The sequence below is a fragment of the Prorops nasuta genome, unplaced genomic scaffold (genome assembly GCF_024137725.1).
Source record: "Prorops nasuta isolate Cenicafe-Biocafe unplaced genomic scaffold, Cenicafe_Pnas_1.2 PNAS00021, whole genome shotgun sequence".
Classification (NCBI taxonomy): domain Eukaryota; kingdom Metazoa; phylum Arthropoda; class Insecta; order Hymenoptera; family Bethylidae; genus Prorops; species Prorops nasuta.
The window spans coordinates 2,212,046-2,234,004 of record NW_027116818.1 but is presented as its reverse complement, the minus strand read 5'-3'; the positions used below and the strand labels follow the sequence as shown (position 1 = coordinate 2,234,004).

The 21,959-nt window shown below is 35.1% G+C and overlaps 4 protein-coding genes and 1 long non-coding RNA gene across 8 annotated transcripts; 2 read left to right on the top strand and 3 right to left on the bottom strand.

The window, feature by feature from the left end:
• Positions 1-6,952: 6,952 nt before the first annotated feature.
• On the bottom strand, positions 6,953-8,198 carry LOC136781070 (uncharacterized). Its single transcript, XR_010823867.1, has 2 exons — positions 8,060-8,198; positions 6,953-7,340 (listed from the first exon to the last, which is right to left on the bottom strand). It is a non-coding gene; the product is annotated as an uncharacterized lncRNA (long non-coding RNA).
• On the top strand, positions 8,157-11,943 carry LOC136781067 (dipeptidyl peptidase 9). Of its 3 annotated transcripts, none has more exons than XM_066739759.1 (11): positions 8,157-8,296; positions 8,439-8,625; positions 8,707-8,841; positions 8,923-9,085; positions 9,161-9,402; positions 9,462-9,773; positions 9,860-10,146; positions 10,232-10,560; positions 10,632-10,883; positions 10,960-11,232; positions 11,299-11,943. In XM_066739759.1, the coding sequence occupies exons 2-11, from the start codon at positions 8,453-8,455 to the stop codon at positions 11,644-11,646; spliced, it is 2,514 nt and encodes an 837-aa protein (XP_066595856.1). In that variant the 5' UTR covers positions 8,157-8,296; positions 8,439-8,452; the 3' UTR covers positions 11,647-11,943. The 3 variants fall into 3 exon arrangements, with proteins under 3 accessions (XP_066595856.1, XP_066595857.1, XP_066595858.1); XM_066739760.1 differs by having other exon boundaries at positions 8,159-8,296; positions 8,442-8,625; XM_066739761.1 differs by lacking the exon at positions 8,157-8,296 and adding an exon at positions 8,351-8,383 and having other exon boundaries at positions 8,442-8,625.
• A 517-nt stretch (positions 11,944-12,460) lies between these two features.
• mRpL51 (mitochondrial ribosomal protein L51) lies at positions 12,461-13,444 on the bottom strand. The gene is made up of 2 exons (XM_066739770.1): positions 13,252-13,444; positions 12,461-13,075 (listed from the first exon to the last, which is right to left on the bottom strand). Exon 2 carries the CDS (start codon positions 13,072-13,074, stop codon positions 12,583-12,585), a length of 492 nt encoding a protein of 163 aa, XP_066595867.1. The 5' UTR covers position 13,075; positions 13,252-13,444; the 3' UTR covers positions 12,461-12,582.
• Positions 13,445-13,660: 216 nt separating this feature from the next.
• Positions 13,661-15,233, bottom strand: LOC136780890 (latent-transforming growth factor beta-binding protein 1-like). The gene is made up of 6 exons (XM_066739472.1): positions 15,064-15,233; positions 14,752-14,892; positions 14,537-14,665; positions 14,300-14,446; positions 14,085-14,213; positions 13,661-13,975 (listed from the first exon to the last, which is right to left on the bottom strand). Exons 1-6 carry the CDS (start codon positions 15,131-15,133, stop codon positions 13,899-13,901), a joined length of 693 nt encoding a protein of 230 aa, XP_066595569.1. The 5' UTR covers positions 15,134-15,233; the 3' UTR covers positions 13,661-13,898.
• A 967-nt stretch (positions 15,234-16,200) lies between these two features.
• LOC136780889 (prion-like-(Q/N-rich) domain-bearing protein 25) lies at positions 16,201-21,911 on the top strand. Of its 2 annotated transcripts, XM_066739469.1 has the most exons (7): positions 16,202-16,552; positions 18,239-18,385; positions 19,570-19,704; positions 19,831-19,968; positions 20,036-20,323; positions 20,545-20,691; positions 20,897-21,911. In XM_066739469.1, the coding sequence occupies exons 1-7, from the start codon at positions 16,480-16,482 to the stop codon at positions 20,965-20,967; spliced, it is 999 nt and encodes a 332-aa protein (XP_066595566.1). In that variant the 5' UTR covers positions 16,202-16,479; the 3' UTR covers positions 20,968-21,911. The 2 variants fall into 2 exon arrangements, with proteins under 2 accessions (XP_066595568.1, XP_066595566.1); XM_066739471.1 differs by lacking the exon at positions 18,239-18,385 and having other exon boundaries at positions 16,201-16,552.
• Positions 21,912-21,959: the final 48 nt, after the last annotated feature.

Sequence of the window (21,959 nt, the reverse complement as noted above, 5' to 3'; positions counted from 1 at the left end):
ATTACACAGGGAATAGGAGACGTAGTGGGGAAGGGGAAGTTGCCTGCTTCTGGCAACTCTGCTGCCCGGTCTTGACAAATGTATCTCTACCAACGACGAAACATAATTTTATCAATTTGCTGAAGAAAACTTCTTTACCGACGATTAAGGCGATCTTTGACTTGAATAAATATTGAACCTAACAATTTTTCAATCACAAATAATTTGATTTATTTTATCGTTTTATTTTGGCAAATAAAATCTCTAGGAGAAATTTTGTTAGGTTATCAGTTAGGACAGTGAACAGACGATTTTTTGTAATTAATTATCTGGAATAATGATGAAAAACAAGAAGACTGTTTTACCGATCAGGGGGGTTGTTAATCTCTGAAACACACCTGTGGCACTTACTACTAAGCATCCCTCATTCTTTTTCTTGGCAAAGCTAGATTTACTAAATCTTGTTAACGCTCTGCTATAAACAACAAATTGCTCGTGTCAGTTAAACTTGTAAGATTCGTAGCATAGCCGCTAAGCCTTCGGCCTCGCGTTAATAAAAACGAATGAGCAAGGGCAGTAAATAACTCAATTAAAGCGCGTAGTAACCGAAAGATTTTGCTTTTATGCTAATGAATTAAAAGGAATGTGAACGATTATTAATATTCCAAAAAGAAAAATAAATAATAGGAAATGTTATTAAACATTTGGTAAAAAAAACTACAGCTGTAAGTTTCATTCTTGTATACCGACTGAGGCTTGGAGTTAAATCGTGTTAGTTTGACAGTGAAAAAGAAGGGAATTTAAGAAAGCAATTTTAATAATCTCCATTAGCCTAGTATCACTAAAAAAAATCTCATTCGTGTCTTTAATAATAATTTATTTTTTAAATTTCTCTTCCCTCTTGAATTACATCAAGACACGCATTTATTTCAAGGTTGATAGAGTCATCGAGAATCAAATTAAAAGAAATAACCTTACAACAGCAACTCGACGTATCGTCTTTTTCGATACAGCAGAGTATTTTTCATCTTACTCTTACCAGATAGAAATACGATTCCTTAATTCAGAAAAATCAGCTGTAAAAATTATAAAAGGAATCAACAATGATTGAATCGAGATGTGTGTACTGTGGTGATTGTAAATAACTCGTGGAGAGTCTCGGATACGTATCCATCCGCTGTATACAATAATGCAGCGTGAAGAAACGTGTAAAGGGGAGAAGAGGATACTATGTGGGGCTGTAGTATATTTGCACCCTAAGGACGAGACGTTTACTCGCGTTCGTGTTGCGACGTTCCTTACCATCCCTTTTATATAAATCCATAAGCAGACGCCTCGCTCGCGAACACAAATACACGCTTCCTTTCAGCACGTATAACAGTATATGCTTACGTTTCCAATTCCGGTTCCTGTTTCTCCCTCTTCCCCTTTAATGTCTCCTGGCAAACCCATAAATGCGGAAATACTAAGGCGTTATACCTTATAGTCACGCTATCCTGCGTAGGCAATGATTTTTCTTATTGATTTATCTTCACGAATTCAGCTGTGTGTGTCTCGAGGTACAAACGAAAACAATCCATTCCTTACTGTGTTTATTCTTCTTCTGGAGAACAATGAGGAAAGGTTCTTGTGTGGAGAAGACCTAGAACATATTTTGTCTATATTGTTGCTGATGTATCGTAATGCATTAATTTTCGTATAGAAATGACAATGAGAAACAAGAGCATAAATAATGTATAACGGAGCAACTCTGGAAGTGTAGTTTTGTCCTCTTCTCCCTCTCTTCGGCATCATCTCTCTTCATCGTTCTCACGCTATATTTACTCACCGACTGCTCACGATCATTATTTTTATCCGGGCTTATCGGTACTTTATCTGGGCATAAAATTGCATTATCTAAGCAGATCACTGGCCATAAGTGGTCGTCGTTTGCGGGACCATGTTGGCTATCGAGAAGTAGGGCAATTCATAAGGGTGGCTAGCCAATTTATCGCTCTTTTATTACCATATATAGCTATTCCCGTTGGATATTCAGTGTCCTTTAGTTCTCCTCTTAGAAATCTCGCATGCGGATGAGGCAAAACTTGATCCTCCTCTTCTTTGGTTTGCCATTCGTGTCTCTTCTGCTGGTCCCATAATGTCCATCATAATTATAACCACGCGAATCACTGATTCTTCGCAATTTCACTGTACAAACTTTAATTATTATCTCAGTCTCGTACATCTTTTCATGTTCCACGTCAAACCTCTGTAGAATCACTTCCGTTCGATCGACGGTTCTCAAATTGTTACATCGTAATGTCACATGGATTTTCCAGGACTTTGTTTATTTTCTCTTTGCAAAAGTAGTCACTTTTGGTACGCATCATTTGTCCTGTATTTTTATTTCTATCAATATTTCAAATGCTTGTATTCCTTTTCTTTTCCCATTAGTACGAGATCCTTTCGGAATAAACTCGTAAACTTTTCCGAATTTCAAGCAACTGTTTGCTCCAGAAACGATTTGGCCATTGATATGTTTATACTGCGTCCTTCCATAAAACGTTACGTTCTCACCATATTTTAAATACTTTGGATATCCATGAAAATATGAGCAAATTCATACAATTGTTTATTTATGCCTATAAATTACAGTGTATTAGCTATTGCATACAAACCGAGGTGGCTAAGTTAGAAAGTCTTATTTTGTAATTTTATTTTTATGTTGGTTAGATCGTTTTACGTAAAAAAAGGCAGTATGCAGATAGTCGACTCCATTGCATCCCGTAAAGGAGAAATTTTTGCGAGAAATATCTGTGCGCGTTCGTTGAAAATCTTTAGTTTTAGGAGGCAATACTACCGCGAGTGAATCATACTGCGAGTCTCGAGGGAACGAGCGCAGTAGGTATATAGGTATTCTCCCCCATTGTTCCCACATGCTATATAGTAGCAGCGAGCATCAGCAGAGGGAGTTGGTGCGCCCGAAGAACGCTATATATACATTTATGGATGAAATTTATCGACACCATCTTAGTTGGCGGCGCGCGATAATAATAACCTCATTCACTGGCAAAGCGGTAATGCGCAAAGGTTAAAAGTTAATACTGCCTCTCACTGTGAATAAAAAATATTGCACGAAAAGTGTTTTTCGATATCAATTTTACGGTAGTGGGACAGGGTAGTTCGGACGAATGTTGTTCAGAGTGTCAACTAACCTAAAAATAATACTACCCAAGATTTCTCAGGTTAGCCATACTTTTGTTTGTTTTTCGTTAGGAAAATAGATAACAGAGAATTTGGTTGATAATGTTTTCTGCTAAGGTACAGGGAGTAAGTTTTGCAGTGAATAGAAAAGAGCCATGCAAGAGTTTTATGCAACCGTAAAATGTCGAGCGAGACGAGACTCTTGCCTTGGCAGTGGAGGAACAACGGCCGTAAGAAGGAGGCGAATGTCTGAGAAAAGGCTGGCTCGTTTTTCCACCCTGTGACTCGTTGACCCACGGGAAGTATACCTAATATTCCGGTAACGTCCGTCTGGGCGGCTTTGCGAGGATTTCGCTATCACTTTGCCTGGCGAAATATTCAATATGGCCGACTACATAATGTACGCGTCTCGGACGCCAGGAAAAACGAGGCTATAGGCACGAAACCCGTCCAACTTTCGCATTTCAAATAAGATCCTGCACATAGGGACTGGGACCAATGTAAATTTCATTGTGAAAATTCTTCAACAAGGAGTGCCAACGCAATAACTTAGGACTGAAAACAATTGCTCTTGATTACTGCGAAGGTTATGTCAAACTGATAGGTGTGGAGAGAAGGGGAAAGAGAATTCGAGATGGCGCTGTAAATCGATAAATGCGTAAAGGTAAGTAGACACAGAAAAGAGAGAGATTTGACACAGTAAGGAGACTTAAAGTTCAAGGAGCACTTGTGATTGTTTATTAAAATTCGGAAATTTGGTCGTAGGATAAACTGTAACGGGGTGGCAACCCCCTCGTATTTCCATCCAAATGCGCATTCGATGTAGCTCGTTTTGGGGCCAGAGTTAAACAGCCTCGGCAACGGGGCAGCCCCCTTACTTGGTCGTTGCTATATAAGGATGGAGGGAGGGTCTACTGGCTCTCCACACAGTGTGTATACATATATATATATATATATACTACTAAAGAGAAAAAGGGAGAAGGGGGTGTAACCGAGCAAAGAGTTGCAGGGGTTTAAATCTTTGATGCCCTTAGGCCCTGTCAAATACTTCTGCCCGGCCGCCTACTACAGAATCCGCAGCCTCGCGATAATTCGCAAACCAATTTCCAGACGTCGATATCATAACCTCACTTTAACCTCAAACCTCTCTCTCTCTCTATCTATCTATCTCTATCTTTTTCCTACCAATTCCCAAGCTTATATCAAAGATTCAGTGGCAGGGCACATTGAGAGAATAATAGAGCATCGATAAGGAACGCTATTCAATATATTGGATCTAATCATAGACGATTATATCAAATGATTAATTTTTTCTATGGTTAACCTCTCGATGCCTGACGATGTCAAGCTTTTCCGGATAATTAGGATGAGCGAATAAATAAAGAAGCGTATTTTCTAGATAATTAGGATGAGTGAATAAATAAATAACGGTAGGCTCGTGCTTGCTCCTCGGATAAAATAGGAGCATTCTCCTCATAAATTCGGTAAGTTGGTGGAAGAAGGAGCTCGCATTCTCGAGGGAAATGGCCCAGACCGTACAGTGAGGAAATATATGGCTGCCCGTGCAGACCTAACCTACAACAGCGTCAGTGGTACCACAAGAGGATGAGAGGATGCTGGGAAATTGCACTTACGCGAAGCCCGCCAGCGACCTTTGACCCTTTTACGAATTCTTATCCCCGATAAAACAGAAATGACAATTCATTCATAATCCATCGAGAGATAAATTCAAGTTGAGAGAGAGAAGAAAATCTAAGCTGAAAATTGCTCGGTTGCTAATTCTGTTGGGTGAATCAAATAAAATTAAAATTAATACAATTAAAGTGTGTGAGATTCTAGAATTTATATTCGAATGTTTCGTCGTCTCTCAATGAGAGTCCTCCATTGACAAGAAGGTTAAATATCAATATAGGAACCGTAGCCATAAGGGTGATGCAAGGGAATTCATTAGAGAAATTAGCTTTGGTGTACAGTCTCGCAAAGCAAATTTCCTGTTCCATTAAATCGCTCGCAATCGATGCGCTATATTGACGACAAGAAAGCTCCTTGCATAACATCGATATATCAATCACTCGTGAACGTATAATTGCGAATGAAATAGCGCCGTTTCTACTGAGTAGATAAAACAGAACGGGGCTCCGAAAATCATATAAGCCTCGAGAAACATTGAATTTGACGGTGCGTAGTGATTTCACGGATAGTTTATCGTGGTTATCGGAGTGCAAGGTAATTGCTCCAGTTTTGTCGGATGAACGACTCGAATGGACGTTAATGCAGTGACAGTTTCGATGGCCAATGGCTGTTAATGTTTTAAGAGTTTTCGACTTGGTGAAAAAGGCAAATCATAAGTGAAACTAGGCGGAAGTGGAAATGCCCGTTGTAGTCAGACATTCGGACCTTTGCAAGTAGTGGCGTTTCGTTTGTAGTCAGACATTCTTCATCTATGTCACACAATATTTTGTTTTTATTTGTCGTTTATGATTAACCACGCCAATTGAACTTTGCGTTTCCTTGATATAATGCAATATAAATAGATTGTGAATTCATACTGGAAATTTTTAGTCAAATTTAAATATATGACCTACCGACTCTCTTCAGAACCATTTATTGATAAAACTCTCCTCAACTACTCGTCGAAAATTTCTCTCCTTCACCAAACTATGCAGCACGAATATTCGCTCGAGTTTTCAAATTTTTAATCGAAAATTTTTATTCCTTAAAAGGCACTAAATAATTACCTCGCCCTTCGCCTTGCTTATCAAACTCCACCTCTTGAGGGTATTTTCGTGAAATATAATCTTTTGCTTCTGGCAATGCGGTAATCTGCCTCGGTCATACATCTTGACAATCCTGGAACGTCCTAGAAGATAGTTCAAAGGGTTACATCAACATAAGTGTCAAATACATCACATGGTATAATATAATTATTTAATTTATATATAATTAAACGCTATGTAGTATTTTCGTGTGATTTTAAAGTCTTTCTTTAGTTATTTGCAATCATTGCAAGAGTGAGAAAAATCATTTAAGGTTTTTGATTGAGACAATACACGTAATACGAGAGAAATTAAAGATTATTATTCCAATCAATAATACTTTTAGTATATTATTTTCTTAATTATACTAATTGTTGTAACATACCTTTAATTTTATTTCTGTTCTAAATAACGGAATTACGTGAAAAAACCAAAGAAAATCAGCCGCGAGCTGCCAAGTTAAATATTTGTTTAAATTTGTTACACAAGTTGCCAAGATTTTCGCAGCTATTCGTTTGTTCAAAATTCAGAGAAAAAAATATGAATGGCGTGTAATTTGCAATAATTCAATATTTGCAGAACTTTTATCAAAATGTATAAATATTGGATATTTAGCATAAATGCGTTTTTCTCTGACGGCGGAACATTAGTAGTTGGCTTCGTGCTACTGGACTATATAACACTTCAGTATTTTATATTTCATTTAATTTAGTCTTAAACAAAATGATTATGATTATTTAAGTAAAAATGATATTTTTATTGGGTACTTGAAATTCTATATATTGAATTGTTTACGTGGTACATTATCGATTTTAAGATACAATTAAAAATTATAGGGACAAGTGTTGTGTGGTCGAACAATTCGAATGTTACATTATCCGTTTTAGAAAACCCTGTATGTATACATATGTATAGGCACTATGCGATAATCTTTCAGTTTCATCTCGTATTCCGTAAAGGTTGGGAAACCCTGCAAAGCTGCGAACACCGTCTATTAGGGCTAAGGAGTCCGTGGAGAAAATAGAGAAAGGTGATAAAAGAGCAGGTCTTTATTCTTTATTTGATTATATGACGAGCGACCTTAAATAAAAATAACATTGGCTAATTTCAAAAAGAAAAAAACGACAATTATAAATTCCTGCAGTTAAAATTATTCGAAAAAGTAAGGTGGTCTAGAATTAAGCCTTTAAACGTATCCTTCGAAATATATGAATTTCTCGGTTGTTCGAGAAGAGCAAAAAATGTTGTTTACTAAGGTAATAGGGAATAGGGTCGGTTGAGAGTCACTGGGAGAAAAGTTTCAGGTCTTCTTTCTCTTTCTAACTCTTCTTCCTTCTCTTTCCACTCTCCACAGCACTGCTTTGTTCACGTTAGTTCACGTGGTGGGCCTCTTCATGTGGTAACTGAGCGGCCTTCTAAGACCTGAAGCAAATTTCAATGGAAATAACTTGAAGAACAAAGCTGCCGAAATAAAAATATAGGGAAAGGTTTTATACTGTGTTTTTCTTCGTGTTTATGTTTCGTAAACTTCGTTCGCTCTTGTCTTTGTTAAGACTTGGCTGTTTACCCAGAGAGGAAACTCTATATTTTTAGAGACAAATGAGTTGAAACGTCAAAATAAGCACGAACGAGGAAAGTTTCTCGCTAGCTCAAATCTGAATCATACAACATCGCAATCATTTAATCTGTTATTAACTTATTTATATTAGTGAGTGTAGAAAGAATTTTACTTTTGGACGAACCAAAAGCGGCGTTAAATCACAAGGCACGGTCGCTTAAAACTCTCTCAACGCTATAGCTTCATGTGCGAATTTTGTATGTATGTAAGTTTGACAAGAATATTTGTACAATCAGTAGTTTCCAATTTCAATAAGTACGGCCCTGTCAATTTGTGTTTTTTTTTTTACGTATATTTATATAGGGTGAGATACGATAGGCCGGAAGAAACGAACAAGTATTATGTAAAAGAAATTGCAATTTTTTTTAAGTATCCTGAGCTACAAATCATTCTTAAATTTTAAAGTTTTTAATTGCACTGATTTTATATGAGAACGATTGGTTTTTTTTATGTTTAAAGTGTTAATTGTTACGGCCCTGCTCACGTGGTTCTTTGTGTGACAAGGGACAAGGGCCAGACAAACCTGCTTCCTGGTTACATCCTGGCGCTGGCTAACGTTTCAAAAGCGAAATACAAACTGAAGGAAGAGAAGAGAGGTGTCAATTGTCATGCTGGTTAATTTTTCCAGCTTGTGGCTCACTTCTGACAGCTGTGACGTCGACGGGTTCCTCCACCTTGCTCTTGTCATTCCGAGAAATTAATGCTTCTAGCGGACCGAGGGGGGAGGCTCCGACACCAGGAAGAAGGTGAAAGTGTGCAGGTACGACGGACATAACCTAAAAATAAGCTATTCGCGAGGACGTTCTAGTTGCTCATCGCAACGTTTCTTACTCATCAACGCTTTAATGTGAGAATTTCATCGGGTATGTACTGATCGAATGACGCGATCCGCGAACTGTCAGTAGGATTCCGAATTATGGAGACAAGCAATGAAGGAGGTGGCGAGTCCACAGTGCAAAATGACTCGACACGTCCGAAAACCTGGTCAGAATTAAGAGGGGTGGTCAGCGATCTTCGCAGAAGACTCTCAGGAGCCTCGGCTGGTTCGGTACCAGGCTCTATCACGTTTCGTTCTCTTCCTGACGGACGGTAAATTTTTATCAACAGTGTTCAACATCTGTTACACATTTAATATTAGCTGTATTTGATGAATCTCTTTCCTATTGGCAGAATGAGAATCTATTTTCTCAGTACTCCTAGCAATGGTTGGGAGACTACGCTTTTGTATGTAGATGTAGCTCATTCTGATCATGCAAATGGCTATCGTTTACATTGGCAGCCGGTTATAGAGGCCAACTTTCAAAGGTACGTTAGAAATTCTAATTTATACCTCAAATATTCTTTCTCCTGGTTAGATGATTATGCAACTTGTTGATATAATTTTAGCGTTTCAAGCACTGACAGATTAACAAAGGAAGAACAGCTTCTATGGGAAAGAAAAAGATTGGCAACATGGGGCATAACCAGCTACGAAATTCATGCAGAAAGTGGAAAATTGGTATTTCCTGCTGCTAGCAGCCTTTACGAGTGCTTAGATACTGGCTTTACAGTAATTGTTCTTCTCAAACTATGTACCTAATGTAGAAGTATATATAGAATGGTAATATTTTATTTATTATTTTAGGCTGGACCATTATTTCCATACAAAATAAGAGTATCGACCAGTGGGGCAAAGCTATGTCCACAAATTTGCCCATGGAATAATGCATTGGTTGCTTACACATGCTCTGGTGATTTGTATTTATCCCATAGTCTTACAGGTTCTTCCATAAGACTCACTCAAGCCAGGAAAGGAAAAAAGAGGCTTGCTGAAGATCCTTTAACTGCTGGAACTCCGTCCTATGTTATGCAAGAAGAATTTACTAGGTAATTATAATTGGTAAAGCATTGATAAAATAAATATTGATATCTGATAACCGTTATAGATACGTCGGTTATTGGTGGCAACCAAAATCTTCCGATGGAGTATTTAGGATCGTATATGAAGAAGTTGACGAAAGCGAGGTGAAAATATTTTGTTTCCCTTCAACAACAAATACCGAGGAAATAGATGAGTTTCGGTTTCCCAGAGCTGGTACCTCCAATGCTAGGAGCAATTTAAAAATGGTGCAATTCAGATTAACCGAAACTTTACAAATAGTTGATATTGAAATATTGGAATTACAATATCCTCTTCATATCATGTTTCCATGGATGGAATATATGGTTAGAGTGGGATGGACACCCGATGCTCAATAGTGAGTTGCAAAAAATTAACGAGTCAAGAAAACTTGTTTACTCTTTTAATCATTCCATATTTATGATTGTCTATTTGAATATTTAGTGTTTGGGTCCAGTTATTGGATAGGAAACAACAAAGGCTCGAATTGGTTTTACTATCAGTTGATAATTTCTGTGAACCACCGCCAAACGTCTATAATTCGGAAAATCATTTCACTTTATCTTCGCCGAATGTACAAGTTATATATGCCGAGCATTCGAACGTATGGATTAATGTAAATGATCTTCTTTATTTCCTACCGTCTGATGATCCGACGAAAGTTAAGTTCCTTTGGGGTAGCGAGGAGACTGAATATAGGCACTTGTATTTAATAACGTCTAGTATATCAGGTATACAGTACATATAAACTTCATTACAATTGTTTTACTTGTCAAATTTAACTCAGAAAAATGTAATTAAAATGATATTCTGCAGGCTTAAGTAACGGAGTAAAAGAGCCTCATGACCCTATGTACAACGTATTTCTATCTCCACACGTTAATTCGAAAGTAGCTCTAACGCAGGGTGATTGGGAAGTATTAGGGAAAAAGTTATGGGTAGATGACACAAATTCAATTGTTTATTTTTGCGGACTGCGCGAAGGTCCACTAGAGCAGCATGTTTACGCTGTATCTACCCGTCGTCCATTGGAAATAAGATTGCTTACGAGACCTGGTTACAGCTACAACAGTGTATATTTCAACAAAGAATGTACTATGATGGTTGTCGTCTATAGCTCGGTTAAAACTTTACCCACGTGCCAGGTATGCTTCTGACAAATTAGCATGTGCTAACAGGACCTAGAAATATTCTGACAACAATTTTTTCTTTCCAGGTGTTTAGAATATCACAGACAGATTGTACAGTAGAAAGTATTTCTCTGACTCCGGTAGGCTACCTTTTGGAGCCGTCTGTTTTAGAATCAGAATTATTCGTGCCAGACATCTACCCACATAAGATAATGTCAGGTGATACTATTTATTCAATGGTTTTTAAGCCACATAATTTCAAACCAGGAGTAAAGTATCCTACGATAGTTCATATTTATGGCGGTCCTGAAGTGCAATTAGTGTCAAATACTTTTAAAGTAAGTAACGATATTAAGTATTTTAATGAAAATAAGAATGGCGGACTTAATATACTTTTTCTACTGTTAAAAACAGGGCATGCGGCATTTAAGAATGCACATGTTAGCTGCTCAAGGATACTGTGTGGTATCGATAGATTCTCGAGGTTCTCAACACAGGGGTCTTAAATTTGAAAGTCATTTACGTCTAAGAATGGGTACTGTAGAATTGAACGATCAAGTGGAAGTGCTTAGGTGGTTAGCAGAAACCACCGGTTTTATAGATTTAAGTCGCGTTGCGCTACATGGTTGGTCTTACGGAGGATATTTAAGTCTCATGGGTTTAATACAATATCCGGACGTGTTTAAGGTAAAATTATACAAACTTATATAGTCTTCCTAATTAACAAAATATTAAAACTTTTTTTAATTACAGCTTGCGATCGCTGGTGCTCCCGTGACCTCTTGGAATTTTTACGATACTGGATATACAGAGAGATACATGGATATGCCGCAAAGTAATCCATTCGGTTATTTAAACGGTTCGATTCTCACTTATGTAAAAGAATTTCCCGATGAAGAAAATCGGCTATTGATTATCCATGGCCTTATAGATGAAAATGTACATTTCTTTCACACCAGTCAATTGATTAATGCTTTAGTTAAAACTGGCAAACCATACCAGTTACAAGTATATCCTAATGAGAGGCATAGCCTAAGAAGTCTGGATGCCAGTAAACATTACGAAACCACCCTTTTGTCGTTCCTTCAGAAACATTTATGAGACTCTTTTTCGTTGCTACATCAATAACTCCGATAACAACTACATATTGATAAAGAGATTTTATGATTTAAAGCAACTGCCATTATCTTATATGTAAATAGGTTTTAAACGGACGTTAACGATTTTTTTTTGCATCTGTATCTTCACAATGGCTGTTAAATAATGGTATATAGTCTTTGCAAGAAAAAGCCAGAGTTTGGAGCCCCTCTCTCTCCACAGTATTACGCTTTTACTGCAAAGAGTATTTGTAATAATGCATTCGCAACATATACATCATAATTAGGACACAATCGAATCAAATGTTCCGATATATGTTTTCTGTTGACATGTAATTTTTAAAAAGTGCATCCTATAAAATTATGTAATTGTGAATGTAGTTTGATGCAATATCGCAGAATCATCGCGGAGTAAACAGCAGTTAATATCTTAAGGGATCTAAAAAATCATCTCAATAATTTGACATTAAATTCTAGTAAATCTTTCACCTATGGCATTGTTATTGTTGAGAAGAAAGAAATGGACAATACTCTCAAACCTTTTGTACATATATACATACAAACACATAATCAAGCTAAAAGAAAATCATTTAAAATGACATAAAAGTTGTACTTATACAAGTGAAATGAAATTTCATTGAACCTTTGCCTGCTTTTTTGATTGTATACTTTTTGAGCTTTGTTATGTACATATGTGCAAACAGTCATTAAACTTTTTATTATATATAGTGATAACGAGTATTTATACAGGACAAGTATTTGCCATTTTCATCACTGTAAAAATATTGTATATTCGATGGATAATGATTATTTGTCAATAAAAGTAAACTCACTATTTTATTCTGTTACCTCATATTACAAAACAAATATTTCAAATTTTCAATGTGAGCTTTACATTAATTATATTATTGCATTGCAATAGTTATTTACTAAAACATAATTACTGTTTGGAAAACCATGTCCTGGTTTCTTGATTCAAATGTTTATATAAATATTTGATTCTCTTTTGCATATCTCTCCATTTTTGAGGTCTAGCAATTGGGAATATACCATGCTTCCATATTTTTCGTTTCCTTAATAGCAATTGATATTCGTTACCTTTAACACCCCTCAACCAACTGGGTACATTGTATATAACTCTAGTTGGGTGAATATTTCCAGATCCCAAAATGTCAATATAATCATTTTGACCGAACAAAGCTCTTTTCTCGCTCCATGCATTTTTTGGTTTGTAAATTTTCATTTCTTTAATTCTTTTATTATCATCTGGGCGAGGCAATAGTCCTCTTAATTCTAAACCATCGTCATACCCATAACGTCTCAGCAACGGTCCCTTGTTTATTTTATCAATGTGGTAACGGTATCTCACTGCGGTTACTTGTGGAGTCCATATTTGTACAGCAACCCTAAAAGTATTTCTTATCCAAGACATCCTGAAAAAAACAATTGTAAAAAAAAAGAGTTATAAATCTTAAAATCATTTCAATTCGAGTACTATATTACAATTATCTTTTTGTACAAACTAAATCCAACTTGAATGCAATGCAAATGTATAAACGAGAGGTATTACTGTTCAGTGAGAAAAGTATAAAATATTAAAGGAACCTACGTGTTCTTAATTAAGTCCAATAATTAGCCAAGAATATTACAAATAAAAAGCATCGTATGAGCGAATTTCAGGTAGAACAATAGCAAAGATACAAAACTGCTGGGCCTGCTTCGCTTAATTGGATTGTTGTACGAATAATACGAAAATACGAAATACGAATGCACGATAGATTAAGGTTAGGTGTATAGGTTAGGTTAGGCTCTATTAGGTTAGTTCCGCTAGTATCGATAATCGCATTCGATTCGAGTGCTGCACAATTGCATGCATACGGGTAATATTTAAAACTATAAAATTTGTCGCGCAAAATAATCTACATTACATGGATATTAGAAAAATAAATAGAACGTGCAATTTTCATTTAAATTCTTATACGATTAACGTAAGCTTTTACAGGTCAGAAAAGTATAGATTTTATTCATGAACACTTTACAAAATAAAAAAAAACAATAGCCATCCTTTTATAAAAGATAAAGATAAATGATATGTAGAAATTATAATGGTTCAATATGCGATAATAACGTAATTAAACTTATATACATATATATATATATATATATATATATATATATATATATATATTTGAAGGACAGAAACTTACTTTTATTTTTAATTTACTTAATGATAATTACATATATAATAAAATTAGATCAATATTGTTTAAATATGGCGTGAATTAAATAAATGAGTAAGGATGTAGTTACAATGCTGGGCGTCAATATGGAGCCTAAAAACAAATAACACGATTAATAATTTTCAAATACTGATGTCGCTAAATATATCATTCTAATTATCTGTATCAAAAAATAATAATTTGGCCTTTTATTTTTATTAACCTTTACTACACCATGCTGCTGCTTCTTTACAAACGCATTTACCACCTTGGCAAATATGACCTTGATTTTCTACTTTAATTTCTAAACAATCGTCGTTAGTATTGCAATCTTCGTAGAGAACCGAAGACCCTATATAGACGCATTTAAGAAAAGAATATAATTAAATATTATATATTGATAATTAGATACATTAATGTAAAAATGTAATATATTACTTCTGCCTTTGACGCATTTCATTGTGTCATTAGAGAACACGTATTCCTCAAAGCATTCACATTTTCCTCGAATGCAAAATGCATAAGTACCCATAGATTCCTGGCATTCGTCATGATCCTGACAACTTTCACCTACTCTTTTAGGCCCTGAAATATTTTAAACAATGCAGTTAAAAACTTACTTTACACACATCCCAATTAATTAAAAAAAAAAAAAAAAAATGGTAAACTACTAACTAGGCAAACAATGCGAAGAATTTTGTTTATCAACCACAAAATCGTCCTTACAAGCACAGCTTGTTTGTCTACATAATGAATTGTTTATCATTAAGCAACCATCGTCATCCACACATCTCTTTCCAACAACTGTAACAAATATATATAGAAATAAATTACAGATAAACATTTTCAGGTAGAATTTTTTTAAATAAATAGTGGGCAGTATTACTCACTAGGAAGGCACGCAGTATTGTCAATAGTGTGCGAGTAGAAAGAATCACACTCACACACCGAACGTTCGTGACAATAAGCATGTTTTATACACTCATAATCTCTCCTACACACTTCACCAACTTTGAGCAGCATAGGTTCGGCTAAAAATAATAATTAATTACAAATGAATATCCTACATTGAATATATTAAACCTGTATTATGTTATATATATGTATTAATAATTTTTTTATCGGCACTACAATTTTTCATTATTCTCATTATTAATTATATCAATAACGAGAGAGCTAAAGCAACATAACGATCCTCTTACGTTCTTTGAAGGAATAAGAGGCGAGACTGTGGATGTTTGTCAAAACGATTATTGCAATTAATAGTGACATGTTTTTTTTTTTTAATAGGAAACGATGAACACTGACAATATGAATCACGGCACACAGCGTAAAGAGTCAAAAGTTTAACTGATGTAAGCTAGGCACAATTTCTATAAAGAAACGCCCTCGATAATCTTATCAGTTTTATCTTTCTCACTGATAGCTCCGGGGACTACACCTTTTACACCGTTTCGCTAATTTCACAACTACACTTTCATCCTTAAAATGTTACATGTAAATTATTTAAGTTGATTAATCAGTGATCACCAAGATAATTAATATTAAAGTATATCAACCAGTACTTCCTGTATTATAATTGTTTTTTCGAACAATTTGTCGAGCATTCTGTCCGATCACTATTTTTTTCACTGATATTATCTTCGTTTCTATATAACCGTCTGAAAAGATAATTTGTGTTGGAAACATTGAAATTTTTGTCCCACGCGATAGATATAGGCGTATATATACATATATATATAAATTCGATTTCGGCCGGGATATACCATAATGATATTGTATACTATAATATAATTATAATTTCGACCTTTATACAAAATAGAACTTTATAAAAAATTAATTAACTTGAGATAAGCAAATACAATCTTAGTATATTTAATTTATTAATATTGGCTGTGTGCATTGATTAATTAAAATTTGATAAATTGTTTTTACAGCAATTACAAATAAAATTAAAAGAAATAAACTTTTTAAGTATTTTACATTTGCATAAAACTCAAAGGGATCTAGTAATAATAGTTTCTTTTCCTCTTACGACTTCTTCTTATCGTTATTTTGTATATAACGAGATATTCCAATTATAGACTGTTGGATATAAAAATTAAAAATAAATAATACTTCAATATATTATTTAGAAACGAAGGAAGGAAAAAAGCTAATAAATTTGAGCTGGATATTTCGAATACTCGCGCCTTTGATGGTAGATGCGAAATAGAAACAAAACAAAAAGTGATAAAGCGGAGAAGAACTCGAATGGGGGATATTAAAGGCGCAGAGAGGAGGTAAATATATAGATGGATAAACAGAGAGACAGAGAGAGGGAAAGAGACAGGAGGAGGCCAGTAAGCGGCCCAACTCCAACGGCTCCAACCAACATACTGAAACCGAAGCGAAGGAACAGGGAATTCAGTTTCAGCAGATCCAGTCATCTCATCCACTATCCAGTCGCATTGCTGCCAATGCTCCTCGATCCTCGCTTGATCGCTGCCTCTCACAATTTCTACGCTCTACACAATATTTCCCCTCTTTCCCCCCTCTCTCTTTCTCTTTTTCCTCTTTTCACACTCCCCCAAGAATAAAGCATTTTCAAAGGACACTCTTCGCTCTCTGCTTTAGCCATGTGCTGCAGCAAACTGGTTTACCTTCTCCTCGTATTCGCACTCGTACATCTTATAGCAGCGGATAACTTGGGTAAGTTTATTCCGTTTTCTTTGTACATCCTCTCATCTCGAAGCAAACTCTAAATCCATAGAAAATCATCTCGGTAGTATCGTTTCTGCTATCGCTATTATCACCGCGCGGTGACCGTTGATAAAGTCACGTTACTGTAGAGACACTTGACACTTTCTTCGCAGTCTTTTCTCGCGAGTTTTTTTTCTTTTGTTTCCTTTCGTTAAACCTGTATAACGCTGAATGACGTTGCTATTGAACAACGATTAATTCCTAGAATCTATTAGTTTCGCCTGCCAATGTATTTTTCATTACTCCTATCTGCTAGTCGCGCGATTTTTCTTTTCTTCTTTTTTGTACCGTCCAAGCGGATTTTGTTTATGATTATTGTGTAATCGCGCGATTTCAAGGCTCCCAAGCGTTGATTGTTCTGTATTTATAATACGGCCTATTCACGTGTGTTGGATTTGTAAAAAAAATTGGACTTGAACGCGTTTCACAAATTTTTCCTCTCATTTTTTTGTATATTCTTCTACAGCTTTCAATAAGATTCCATTAAAAATAACTTTTGTCTCCTGCAGTAGCGCGAGTCTTTCACCAGATTCGACTAGAATTCACCGGTTTTTCCGAGAATATCTCCAAGATATTTCAAGCGCGCGTTTCATTAGAAAATTATAAAAGGTTTTTCGGCCGTTTAGAGCGTGAAAGTCAGAACCTCAGGAGACGTTCGGTGAATTCTTCGTATATTCTTCGCTTCGTTTGTATACAAACGTATTGGGTATAATCGAGTTGAGGCTGACATATTAGTAATCGTTTATAAACAGATATATTATACGTTTATAAATAATATATAAATCTTAATTTATACGACGTGTAGAGTTTAGCGACGGGAACTTGTGCTGCGTAATCGTACCCTAATAAAGCGCTTAATACTTGCAATCTAGAGTCCATTGCTAATTTTCAACGGAACGATTAAAATTCAAGAAAATAATAGCGACTGGTGAACCAAAGAATCTTATAATTTTAGCTTAACGTAATCATTGATATTTTCCCTTTTCCATCAGTAACTCTACAAATGATAAATTATAAATCACGTATCTCACTGCTTTTAGGATAAAAAAGAACCGAAAGCTTTGATAATAATCCCGATTGAGGAAATAAGAAGCTTTATTACCAGATATACCTGCTATAATCCCCGTGGAATATCGGAGAGGTTTTCTCTAAATATTCACAACTCGACCCAGTTTTCGCGATCGATTATTCCTCGAAACATTAATTTTTTTACATTTTTGTTTTAAACGCTGAAAGAATTCTTCTTTTAACAATTAAAAGCGATTTTTTTTCATTCGTATAACGAATACGCCGCATTATATAATTGTGTGAAACGAATCATGACAGATGATGATTTCGCCCAGGCGAACTCGTTAATGAAATTGAATAGAGTCGTAATAGCACCGTCAGTGAAATTGGATCTATTATATACGATATTCCTATCTTTGACGCGCAACATGCAAGCTTTTAGCGTTTTAGCGACACAAGGAATTCACTACGAGTATTTAAATCATTTGACGCTGGAAAATTATGATATTAAACTGGATAGCACGAGTGACAAACTAAATGTCATAATTTTATACCAAATTTTAAACATTCTTATTTGAATGGCTTGTTAATGCTTTCAAAAACATTGGTAAACATTTTCTTTTGCAGAACCGACAGTTCCATGTGTCAGCGATGCTGATTGTAATAGCCTAGAAAACTCTACGTGCATAGATTCTGTCTGCTTTTGCCAAGATGCAAATAACACAAAAACGCCATGCACGATATCGGCGCTTCCAGTAAATGATCAAATACCAGGTTACAAATTCATTGAAGTTTGCTTCAATCTTTTTTTTTATTTTTGTTTTGTTTTGTCCTGTCTTGTCTTTGATTTTTAATCCCCTATATTCAAGTTTAGCTACTGAAAAAATCATTTTTGGTTTTTGTTTTTGACACATTGCAAGAATGCTTTGCACCTATCAGTATCCAGCTTATACCCCTTATAAGCCAATTTAACCCACTAATGTCTGAATAACACGCGATCATGTCTGAACTTTAAGTGAAAATATTTTATTGCAATTAACTTTGACTATGATTGACGGTGGGTGTACAGAGTGCTTTTAGATCTGCCCTTTAAGATGCACCTATTTAAAATGTATGAAAATGTTAATTTGTATATATTTTTTTAATTTCAATCAAATTTTCTGTATCAAAATTGCAGATTTATTTTAGAATAAAAATTATTTTATTTAATGCACCAAACGTATTATTGAAATGTGTACTTTCAGAGTATTTATAAAATTAAAATTTTTTATCGAACTGACAGGGCCAAAGATATAGTCAAGCTCATTTTCTGAATGTTAATCAGTTTGCTGACAATTACCCTTCCTGCTTATATATATTTTTAGATATTTAATAATATTATAATCATACCTATTATGTATATAAATCTCCTTTTAGAATTTATTTAAAACAGACAGTATCCGGGAAATAGAAGGCAAGTTGATACGCCTCTATACTGATAATATATGAAAGTATAGAAAAATTATTCGCTTCTCATGGGAAGATGTGATTCAATGGATCTTTGGACGTTATTTTGTATTACGGATATTGCTAATATGGTTAAAACCTCTGAAAATATTTAACATAAAAGTTGCTTGAAATATATATAATCAGGAAGAATAATAAATCATTAAAAAAACCGATTAATAGCCAAAAAACAATTCCGACTGTATTTTTGGATCCGTCATGATGATAAAAAAAAATCATAAGTATATTTTGAAAGTAAATATTTCCAAAATATATTTAATGTATTGAACGATATAACTATAATTTTTAGTTCACGAATAATTGTTTAATGCAAATAAATGTAAAAGTATTAAAATTTTTAAGAAACATTTGGCCCATGGGGGGTTGATATTTTATTTTTTATCTGTTTCAAAAATTGTTCCTTTTGTCTCTCCCTCCATGAAAAATATTAACTTTTGTAATTTTCATTGCAGTTACACTGATAGGCCGAGTGTGTTCACATAAGATAGATTGCAATACAGAGAATGCCCACTGCAATTTGACAACAAAACAATGTTTCTGTGATAAGGGATATGTTCCAGCAGATAATAGACAAAAATGTCTAAAAAGTGAGCAAACTTTTTTTCTTATTAATACCTTCATACAGTGGTACTCCAATATTGCTGAGTTTCCTGTCCCAATCGAGTATTTCATACACTTCTGATATAATTGAGTCTTAAAATTTTCCCTTACAGTAATCGATGCATTAACCTCTGAGTGTACCGATGAAAGACAGTGTTTGGCTTTTTTAGCAAATACCACGTGCGCTGACAGAGTTTGCAAATGTATCGATGGTTACCATTTAGTTAACAATAAATGTTGGAAAAGCTTAGGTAAGTAATAGTTATAATCACATCCAATTTTCATTAAATTTAATCAAACTCATTCAAATTGTTTCAGGTTTTGGGCAACCCTGTTCCCATCACGAGGAATGCGAAATTGTCGATGGTGGGGAATGTGTTAAAAGCGATAACAACAATCGGCTTTGTGGCTGTAAAGCAGATACAATTATTAATATGAATTCAAAACATTGTCTTTCAAAAGCTAAAAATTACTTGGACGATTGTATGGAGGATAGGCAGTGTTACGAAATGTATGATAATACAACGTGCATTGATAAACAGTGCAGATGTAACGACGATTCGCTACATTTTGAAGTTGATCTAGGAAGATGCATTCTTAGCAGAGGTAAAAAATGGGTGGGAGAGGGGGGGGGGGGGAGTGTGAAAGAATTTTTTATTAATCATACAGCATACAATGACTAACGAGATAAATATTGAATCACTGGTATTTCCTGTAAAAAGAACAGACACTGCATAATAATCTCAGTAGTTGGCGACAATTTTGATTATTCTTATATTTCAATATTGATATAACAGAGTATTCTGATAACTTTATCATTGGCACAGGTCTGGAAGAAATCTGCACCACGGATTACGATTGCTACCAAAAGGAAGATACCAATGGACAGAGAGGACTACAGTGTCGAGGTAACGTTTGCTGGTGCTCGGAAAACTACAACTTGAATGGTGACATCTGCATTCTTGCAGTTGAATGTAAGGAACAATTTTAAAAAATCTATATTCGTCGAAATAAATCGACGTTTCATTTTTTAACAATGAAACTTGATGTACAAAAGAAGATATTGATTCGAGGATCATATATGTGTGTTTACATGTACTTGTCGTGGAAAAACTATCATGTCTCTTGAGAATTATACATCTTTGACTTATTATAAAAACAGTTGAATTTATATTTCAGCATCCGGTTCGAATAAAAGACCACTCATGATCCTCTTGACATTCATCACCATCAGCGCAATCTTGCTGTAATATGCAAAGAAGAAGAAGAAGAAACGCCATGTATCAATTTGTTCCTCGCTTGTGGAAGGCGTTAAACGATGAAATAACAATTATATTGGAGAACACAAGGAGTACAGAATTCTTGCTCAGTACATATCCAATTGGCAGCGATAGCTGTTTATTTTATCAGCCACGATAGAATCATTTATTTTCCATGAGAAACCAATACTATTTTTAATTAAATTTAAGCGTAATTGTATATTAAATGTCCAAGGACTCCGTGGAAAGAAACTTTGTAAGGGACAGGATTTTAAATATGAGTGTCGTTGATGAAATTTGTAAAAAATATTATTTTAAACCCGAAGTGATGTTTAATATTCTGTTCCTCATATTTTATATTGTAATGCGGAGTCCTCTAGAGTATTTAAGTGGGGAAAGAGGAGAATTATGTTGCAATGTACAAATTGTGCCAGTGTACGTACGTACGTCTGAACCGTACGGGGAGAGAGGAGAGTCGAAAAAAAATCTTAGCTATCTCGCGTTCCCGCACAACTGTGAATCGTTGCAAGAAACGAGAGGCACTCGAGAATCTAAAGAACAATGCGCCGAGCGCATGCGGTCTTAATTTCCCTCGGAGATATTGCATTTATCCAACCGCCTCCGACGAGACGGATGCGTCTGCCTCGCTTAGAATTCAAGGTACGTCTCTAACGAGAAAAGCTTTATCAAAGATTCCGAGCAGTTTTCTTTCTTATCTCTAATAATAAAACCTATATAATATATCATAGTTTCTACATAACAAGTTTTCATGATTTTTCCATTGCTTTCTTTCGAGAAACGTCGATAAAGAGTATCTTCTGCTCCGAATCATTCTTAACGCTTACAAATTCATAGATTATCATCGATGACGAACTGCAATCTTAAATACCAAAGAACAATCGCTCCAAAATGTGAATCTCATTTTTATCAGTCTCGTTGTTTATACATTTGTTCGATATGTACCGTTCTGTTAATTTGTATGC